Consider the following 9,551-nt stretch of genomic DNA (forward strand, 5'->3'; position numbering starts at 1 on the left):
CTTCTCTTTGAACATTATTAATTTAGCTTATTTAAATGCTTATTTTGCTTCAAAAAATTAAGCACCCCCACAAGAAAACATTAAACCTAAAGAGAGCTCCTGTTTGACTCAAACTAAAGGACTGGAGCACTAATTCTGGAATACATTAAACTCTTAATTGTGGGCTTTTAAACATTGGCAAGTCCTTGGAAAATATTTGAGGAGAGAATATTGAGAACCTAGGGAACTTTCCTCACGCCTGACTCACTGACTACTTCTAAAATTGATTCTGTTCTCCATTAGCCACCACTTTCTTGCCCATATTATCTGCCTCTTTCTCAGAGCATCTGAACCATTGAAAGGCAAAATGTAGGTTAAAGAGAAAAGGGTACTAATCAAGAGAAAATCCTGTGAACAGAGGTCTGTTTAGCCCCTGAAGAAAATAAAATTCTCAAGTAACTCAGGTTGAATACAAAGAAGCTACTGAATAAACATCCCATATCTGATAAGTGGCAAAACTGATTTCCTCATGTTCAAAACTGAGAAGTAACTATAGAACGCATAGAAATTTTAAAGAGGCAACACAGTTTTAAACATATTCATTTTATTTTATTAGTTTCAGGTGTACAAAATAATGTAATAGTTAGACATTTACACCCCTCACAAAGTGATAACCTTCCCCAACCTACTAACCCTCTGATATCATATATAGCTGTTACAGTACCATTGACTATATTCCCTATGCTGTACTTTACATCCCGTGAATGAATATATATATATATATATAAATGTTTAATTATATTTGACATTCAATTTTATTTTACTTCAGCTTCAGGTGTATAGTGCAGTGGTCAGGCATTTACACAGTCTGTGAAGTGATCTCCCTGCTATGTCCAGTACCAGTCTGTCCCCCTACATTACCTTTACAACATTATTGATTATATTCCCCACACTCTATTTCACATCCCTGTGACTATTTTGTGACTACCAATTTGTACTTTCTAATCCCTTCATATGCCTTTCCATCCTCACCCCCTCTCATCTAGCAACCCTCAGTTTTTCCGCTGTGTCTCTGAGGCTATTTCTATTTACATTTCTCATTTATTCTGCTCTTTAGATTCCACATATACCATATGATCAAATACCATATGATCTCACATATAAGTGAGATCATATGGTATTTGTCTTTCTCAGTCTGACTTATTTCACTTAGCATAATATTCTAATATTCTCTAGGTCCATCCATGTTGTTGAAAATAGTAAAATTTCCTTCTTTTTTATGGTTGAGTAAATACTCCATTGTATAAATGTACCACAATTACTTTAACAATTGTCTACCGATGGGTATTTCAGTTGTTTCCATATCTTGGCTATTGTGAATAGCACTGCACTAAACATCGGGGTGCATATATTTGTTTTAATTAGTGTTTTGCATTTCTTTGGATAAATACCCAGGAGTGGAATTGCTGAGTCATAGGTAGTTCTATTTTTAATTTTTTTGAGAAACCTCCATACTGTTTTCCATAATGGCTGCACCAATCTGCAGTCTCACCAACAGTGCACAAGGGTTCACTTTCTCCACATCGTCGCCAGCACTTGTTGTTTGTTGATGTATTGATGATAGCCATCTGATGGTGGTAAGGTGGTATCTCATTGTGATTTTTATTTGCACTTCTCTAATGATTAGTGACCTGGAGCATTTTTTCATATGTCTGTTGGCCAACTGTATGTCCTTTTTAGAGAAATGTATCTTCATGTCCTCTGCCCATTTTTTAATTGGGATGTTTGTTTTTTGGCGTTGAGTCGTTTGAGTTTTTTGTTGTTTGTTTGTTTGTTTAGTTTTAGGTATACAAAGCAATATAATTGTTAGACATTTACACCCCTCACAAAGTGATAAACCCCCCCAATCTACTACCCCTCTGACATCGTATATAGCTGTTACAATTCCATTGACTATATTCCTTATGCTGTACTCCACATCCTATGGAGATTATATATATAATTATAGTTGACATTCAATACTTCAGCTTCTGGCGTATAGTACAGTGGTCAGGCATCTACACAGTCTATGAAGTGATCTCCCTGATAAGTCCAGTACCCATCTGGCCCCCTACATAATCATTACAACATTATTGATTGTATTCCCCAGACTGTGTTTCATAGCCCCATGACTTTATTATGACTACTGATTTGCACTTTCTAATCCCTTCACCTTCTCCCCCATCCCCATCCCCTTCCTTATATGTGGAATCTAAAGAACAGAATAAATGAGCAAACTAAACAGAAATAGACTGAGAGATACAGAGGGAAAAAACGTATGAGTTTTTTTATAAACTTTGGATATTAACCCCTATCAGATTTATCACTGGCAAATATCTTCTCCCATTCAGTATGATGTCTTTTTGTTTTATTGATGGTTTCCTTTGCTGTGAAAAAAACTTTTTAGTTTGATGTAAAACTAAGACTGATAAACTACCCAAAGAGACCAAGTAATGCAGTCTAATAAAAGAAGCATTTGTAATGTTTAATAATAAAATATATTTTAAATTTAAAAAGAAGCATTTGAAACTTACGTCTAAGACTGTCTCACAGAGTCAGTGGAAATGGATACTTTTTTCCCTTTCCTCTCTTCCAGTCCCACTTACCTACCTCCTTACGCATAAATATGTCCATATATGTGTTTGTGTATATGTGTATAATCTATGAAAAGTATGAATTTCTACTAACTCTGTCAGACAACCTTAGACCTAAGTTTCAAATGCTTCTTTTTTTAATTTAAAATACTTTTATAATTAAACATTACAAATGCTTCTTTTATTAGAATGCATTACTTGGCCTCTTTGGGTAGTTTATCAGTCTTAGTTTTACATATTGGAACCAAAAGTTACAGCAAGGATTTCCTATCCATCACAAAAAGTAACCAATGCAATCATGAGTTCATCTCAAAACATAGAAATTGAATATCTTTCTTCTTTTTAACATGTTACTGATCTATTGAGCACCTCAGCTGTTTTACAAGTAACTAAACCTTTGTGGCTTTTGTTGTGCATCACCTAAAAGCAAGAATCAAATGTTAAAAAGGCAAATTTATCATTCTGCCCAACCAGCTCTAATCCATTTTAGAATTATGCTGTTTTACATCCTACCCGTTTTCAAGTATTTAAGGTGATTTACATGGGTTAATACAGTGAAAAATAAGCCATATGTGGATGAGACAAAACAGAACATTTAAAAGGAAACAGAAAAAGTAGGTGTTACTAGGTACTTGCAAATAACCACATTTCTACCATTGGGCAGTAATTTTCTGTGTGCTTTCTGGCAGGGAGGGAGAAAGGAGATTTTTCCTGATTAGATATTTTAGAGTTAAAAGAAATTTGAATATCTTTTAGTACTACTTCCTGGCTAGGTCAAAACCAGGCCATAATTAGATAGTATGTTTCCTGAGTCTCTAAACCTATCTTCTGTTACAAAGAAAGCAAACACTCATATATAGGAACCCTGTTATTTTTTTCCCCAACAAAACTCTGAACTCTGGTTGAACCAGAGAACTCATAACAAATGTTATTAATAATGTTGACTATAAATCACCTTATTTTGCAATTTTGAAAGTAACTCAAAATAGTATCAATGACATGCTGATAATAAATCTACCTTCCTGAAAATATCAGGATTTTCAACTTCTGATATTTTCTCAATTCTAGGCATACTTTCTTTTTTTCACATTTGCAAGTTGGAATGCACCTTATGGTCAATGGGTACATTGAATGCAGTGTTTCTTTTTTTAAAAAAAAACTTATCAAATTGATGGTATATATCTTAGAGTTAAATTTAGTCTTGAAATCAAGGAAATAAGTATCAGAATGTGCACATTCACATGATTTTTGCAGCATTGCTAAAATTCATCTATAATATGAAGGGGTAGCTACACTTGTTATAATCCTGAGTTGCAATCCTCCATAAATTCTAAATACCGTGACTCTTTTAGTTTATAAATACCAAATTTTAGTAATTCTTAAAAATCTTTAAGTAGTCCTTAGTTGTATGTTACATCAAAGCTATGGGGTTTAGTGAGTGTCATTTGTCCATGAAAAGCAGAGAATGGACTTGCGTTTCTGAATTAGTTTACAGCTCAACAGGAGGGACTTTGTTTGCCCATCAGTAGCCTATATTCAGTACTTAAGAATCATTGTGGGGATTAATAGGAGAGATATTAAGGTCATAGAACCTGTTGGACATAGTAACCAATATCAGGGAAGAACAAAATGGAGGAGGTAGAGTTAAGGATAGCTCTGGTTTGGGTATCTGGGTAGAATTCATAGAATTTTAAAGTTTTGCTCTTTGTGTTTACCCTTGCTCCAGCCAGGACGGGATCCTTAATCTAATCTATACATTTGACTACTCCCTGCCCCACATGAAATGCCCTCCTGTTTATTTGTTTTGTTTTGTTTTGTTGGTTGGTTGGGATAACACCATTTATCAAGAAAGTTCAAGGGTAAGGGGGAGGGGATGGTAGAAGAGGGTAAAGAGGGTCAAATATGTGGTGATGGAAGGCCAAATATCTGGGTGGTGAACACACAATGTGATACACAGATGATGTATTATAGAAATGCACACTTGAAACTTACGTGATTTTACTAACCATTGTCACCCCAATAAATTTAAAAAAGAAAAAAAGAAAGATCAAGACAAAGACCACAGGAGAGTCCCTTCTAGGACACAGAGGCCCGGCGTTCCGAATCTGAGGGCTGCTGGTGGGGAGGACACTTGCTCCCAGTTGGACCCTCAGGTTTCCACAGATGGGGCAGGGCTGTCATGGCCCCCTTGTGTCCCTCCCAGTCATGAGTATTGGCCTCCCCAACCTAAGGCTCTTTCCAACCACTAATGCCCTCCTCCCGCATGCATATCCCCTGGGCGTTCACTTCCAGATCAGTGGAGGGATGTGGCCTGGTGCAGGAGAGAGAGCCACTCAGTGCTGGGCTCTGCCTGGACCAGCTTCTGGTAAGAACTGGAATTGAGTTTCCCTTGCAGCCCCTGAGGGCAGGGGCTCTTGGCTAGGTGTTTGCTAGGGAGATACAGACCAGGATACCCTCCTGTTTATTTAAATACTACTCACCCTTTAGTACCCAGCTTCAACCCTTGCATTTTATTCACCCTAGGTGATATTGACCCATATAAAGAAATGACAGTCATGAGTCAGGATTCACTTTGGTTGTTTTCCTATAGCCCCTTTTCTACTGCAGCCTTTTATATTCCTAATGATAAGTGATTGACACTTGTATATTGGGGACAGATGGGACCTAGTTACGGTAGTACATACCATGCCATGTATATTTCAGTCCAGATAGCAATAAGGGAACCAATAGTATTCTCTGAATTCTCCTATGTTGTAATGGGACATGTCATGAATGACCAAGAAAGCATTCTTCATGTCTTCCTTTATATGACTAGTCTGTCCTCTGCATATTAAGATTTCAACCTTTCATCAGTAAGGAAAACTTTTGCTTTGTGATTTCTAGCAGTAGTGATAGATTATACTGAAATAGCTCCTCTTTCAACCAATAGCATGTATTCGTAAATGTTTGCACAGCTAAGGATTTAGTCGGCATTTTTTAAACAGTTCATTACAGATATGAAGCTATTTGGCATATGTTAGGATCAAAGCAGCAAACTTGGCCTCGTTTGCACATGTACTAACCCACTGAAATTTTAATGAAGTATGGTTTTTCTATAATAGGTCTGAACCATGAGATAGCGATTGATGTTGCATTCCTACCCATGTATGGTCCAGAAGATATCCGAACATCTCAAATAGACACATTATTAACCTCCATGAATTACAGTTGTGTGTATCCACAGGAAGTAAATGGCAATGAAAGGGTGCCAGGTCCAAGAGCAATTGCAGGTAAGAGGATCTCAGCATTCTTTTCATTCAGAAAATAAAATTAATATTGTAAACAGCCTTAACCTTAAGATGCTATGATATAAACAGTTCTAGCATTAACATTTAATATAGTTTAAAGGGTTATTTGGTAAATATACCCCAAGACTTGTAAGTGAGAATATATGTTTCAATAAAATCAAATGGATTAATGGTTTCTATTCTAGGCAGGCATTAAGAATGTTCTTTTATAATGCAGTTCTAAATGGCAGTATTCATTAGACCTAAGTGGTATACATATGCAGCAGTGCAAATTCTACTCTTCTGTCCTTTTAACTCAAGAGGACAATTTGTCCTTTCCCCTTATAATTGCCTGAAAATTTCATACCTACATAGTATAGTGCAGTACAATTGTTTTCTTTTATAAATATTTTGGTATTCAAGTGATATGCAATAAATTCCTTGAGGAGCGCTAGGAGTATATGTAATCCCAATAGTGAAACCTTTCAACCAACTAATCATTTAGTCTGCTACATAATATACCAAACTTAAATTATTTCTATATACCTATACAATTATGTGTCAATAATTATCGTAGTCACTTTCTGTTGGCGTTTCTATTTCCTAAGCTTGTGGTAAAGTTTCTAGCAGTTTTTATTGAATTTATAAGGACATTACATTTTGAAGAACTTTTAAGAAAGCCTTTATTAACTTAGGATTTTGTGGTGGGTTTTTCTATGCTGATGAAACTGTTGATTGTATGTTGTTTTAAAACAAGTCTTATGAGCTGTGCCTGATGATTAACTTTTGGCATTAATTGTTACTGCAAACTGAATTTGAGTAGCTAATTTTATAAGAGATGAGGTTTTTTATTTTTCCCAGTCTATTTTAGAGGTGATATATTAGTTGGCTTACAGTATTACTTCCTACATTGCAGCCCCTTAGACTTCCAGAAATTCCAGATTTCTTAGTGTCCTAATATGTAGTTTAAATATTTGTGCACTTGTGTTCTTGCTTCATACAATATCCACATTTGTCACATTTCTTCTGCTAAATGTATATGTTATTATTGAAATAAAATATCAAGGCAAAATTCTCAGCTACCTACTAGTTGCCAGTGCCAATATTCTTCCAACAGTCACCAACATGGTCACATGAAAATATGTGGTACCATTCTCCCAAAGCAGTTAACATTTGGGAGATGAAGGACAAGAATCTCTAGAGGAGAAAAGTGATATGGTAATCAAAAGCAGGGTGATTCATTTTGTGATTTTCATGACATAGCATTATTAATAATAATAATATCCATTTAACTCTGTGCCAAGCACTGTGCTTGAGCATTTATATAAGTCGTGACTAATCCCAGTAAGAGCCTTGCAAGGTGAATATGATTATCCCCTATTTATAGATGATTAAAATGAAAATTCGAGCAATTTACCAGCATGAGTAATAGCTAGGATTTGAACCCAGATCTGTCTGATTTAAACTTTTTCATTCCTTCCATGATTCCAAACTGAAAGAAAAAATAGGAACAGAATAATGTAATGCATTGGCTTATAGTATAACATTAGTGTCACCTTTTAAACATTTTTATGAACTAGCTTCTTTTTATTACCTTGAAAATATATAAATTTACTTTGCTCCACTAAAAAAAAATAAAAATATAGCTTTGGAGTACCAGTCCGTATCTTGAAATTGTTGGTAGCATCTGTTTGATGTATTCACTGTTTTCTGCAGAAGTTGCTATAACATAACTTTGATGAATATGTGTGATGAATTGGAGGGAAGAAGAAGATGAAGGACAGTGGTAATATTATAAGAAAAAAAACATCAGCTGATGTGATACTAAATCCAAGTAAATATTTAGCTATTTTACATTACTTACCATCTGCTTTTTACTTTTAGGTGATATTATAAAAGCAGTAACTGAACTGGATAGAATGCATGTCGTCTGTATCTTGGATATCTGTAATTTGGGTAACAACAAGGTCGAAGTCTGTTTGCATAAAATTTATAGTCCAGATAATATTTATTAAAAATTGGCAAATGAAACTATTACAGGTCACAAAGAGGGCACCGTTTTAAAGATATTGTAACATTTTGTTGGTAATTTCAATTTTTTCTGAAAGAATATTACAGAAACTCTAAAGTTAAGTGGTTTTATGTTTGTCTTGTATTTGGAGCTAACATTTCATTTTAAATTCATTACTGAAACAGTCATTAAAACAATTTTTTGTGTATCAAGAAAATGTACCTTACTTTCATATGACTGTCATCTTGACTTACAATAATTTGTGTTCACTGCTTTATTTGTGAACTGTACTTTTGTTCTAAAGCCTCAGCATAAGGTGTACTGACTTAAAAGAGTAACTTTTCGTCAGACATTTAACATCCTGACACTTTTATTCACCTATAATGGGAAATTTTGAATTGCTAATTTGGAGATTAAATGTTTCCAAAATGGTCAACCTGCATTTCTCACAACCAAAGTAGTAGTTGCTATCATTTTCAAAAGCACGCCTTTGTTATGGTCCATTTGCCCCCGCTTTAGTTTATTTGGCTATCCAATGTGCCTGCTAAGGGTTTTCCACTCCCTCTTATGACTTCATATCCTTTGAATTTCTAAACGTTTTGACTAGTGTGTGATCTTAAAGCCAGAGGCTTTAATTTGTAATTTTGGTACATGTAAAGTAACTTTAAATAGTGAAATTTTATCTCATATTAACATTTTAAGTGCTCATATTGAAAGTATAAAACAATAACTAAGGGAGTTCATTTTATTCTGGTTGTCTCTTATACTTCATTTGAACTGTAAATGGCCTTTCCACATTTGCAAGGCCCTATGGTTGACATCTATGTGCATCTATGACCATCACGAGTTAATAATTATTCTGTATCAAGAGGAATCTGATTATAGTTAACCTGTTAACTTGTGGGGTTTCCTCCTTGCCCTGTGGTTCTGTGACTTCATATGCTATACATTTTAAATGTATTGGATAGCTCATGAACCTAAAGACAGATGCTGCAGTTTGTTCATAAGTGTGTTCAGCTTTTTGTTTTTATAATTGCGTATAAATATTAAATTGCAAATCCTTCTCATGTTAAAAATTTGAGTGAATTATTAAAGAAGTTAAAACACAATAACTTTTTTGGTCACCCGTCTCATTTTTAATGGATTTGATGTATTTCTTCCATATTTTTGGCCTATGGTAGACCTACATGTTCTTGCTAAATGAGCCAATATGATTCTTCCATATGGGTTGAAGACTGTTGTTTTATCAAAGAAACTCTGGGTTTCTGCATTTAGCGATAGTAAACTTTATAAGACAGTTCAATTTCAGTGCCACATAAATGTTGGAGAAGGGAAAAAATAATACTTAAGTAGCTGTTGACTAAAACCTCAGGCTGAGATTTCAAAACTACATACTTTCAGTAGGCATAATTTCTATTCTCATATTGAATGAGAAATATGAACATTTTTCTAAATTTAGGATTTTTAAAGACAAATTCACTGTCAATTTATCTTATATTATAGTAATGTTTTTATCCAAATTTTAAGTTAAACATCTTTGTCCACATTTCTGGATGTTGCAAAATTAGATACCTACTGTGGCAGTTTCCTAAGAAAAATCACAAACTACCATCAGAACTTATCAAGTGACAATATGTGTTCATTAATTCCAAAGCAACACAA

General features: G+C 34.6%; 1 protein-coding gene across 1 annotated transcript in view; it reads left to right on the forward strand.

The window, feature by feature from the left end:
* The window catches only part of RADX (RPA1 related single stranded DNA binding protein, X-linked), a 68,143-nt gene extending 59,155 nt beyond the window's left edge, over positions 1-8,988 (forward strand). The window contains exons 13-14 of the mRNA XM_019661489.1: positions 5,714-5,881; positions 7,763-8,988. Of these exons, the coding sequence (XP_019517034.1) occupies positions 5,714-5,881; positions 7,763-7,893 (299 nt within the window). The 3' untranslated portion in view covers positions 7,894-8,988. The remainder of the gene's footprint in view (positions 1-5,713; positions 5,882-7,762) is intronic.
* Positions 8,989-9,551: the final 563 nt, after the last annotated feature.

The sequence above is a fragment of the Hipposideros armiger genome, unplaced genomic scaffold, assembly GCF_001890085.2.
Source record: "Hipposideros armiger isolate ML-2016 unplaced genomic scaffold, ASM189008v1 scaffold_350, whole genome shotgun sequence".
NCBI lineage: Eukaryota > Metazoa > Chordata > Mammalia > Chiroptera > Hipposideridae > Hipposideros > Hipposideros armiger.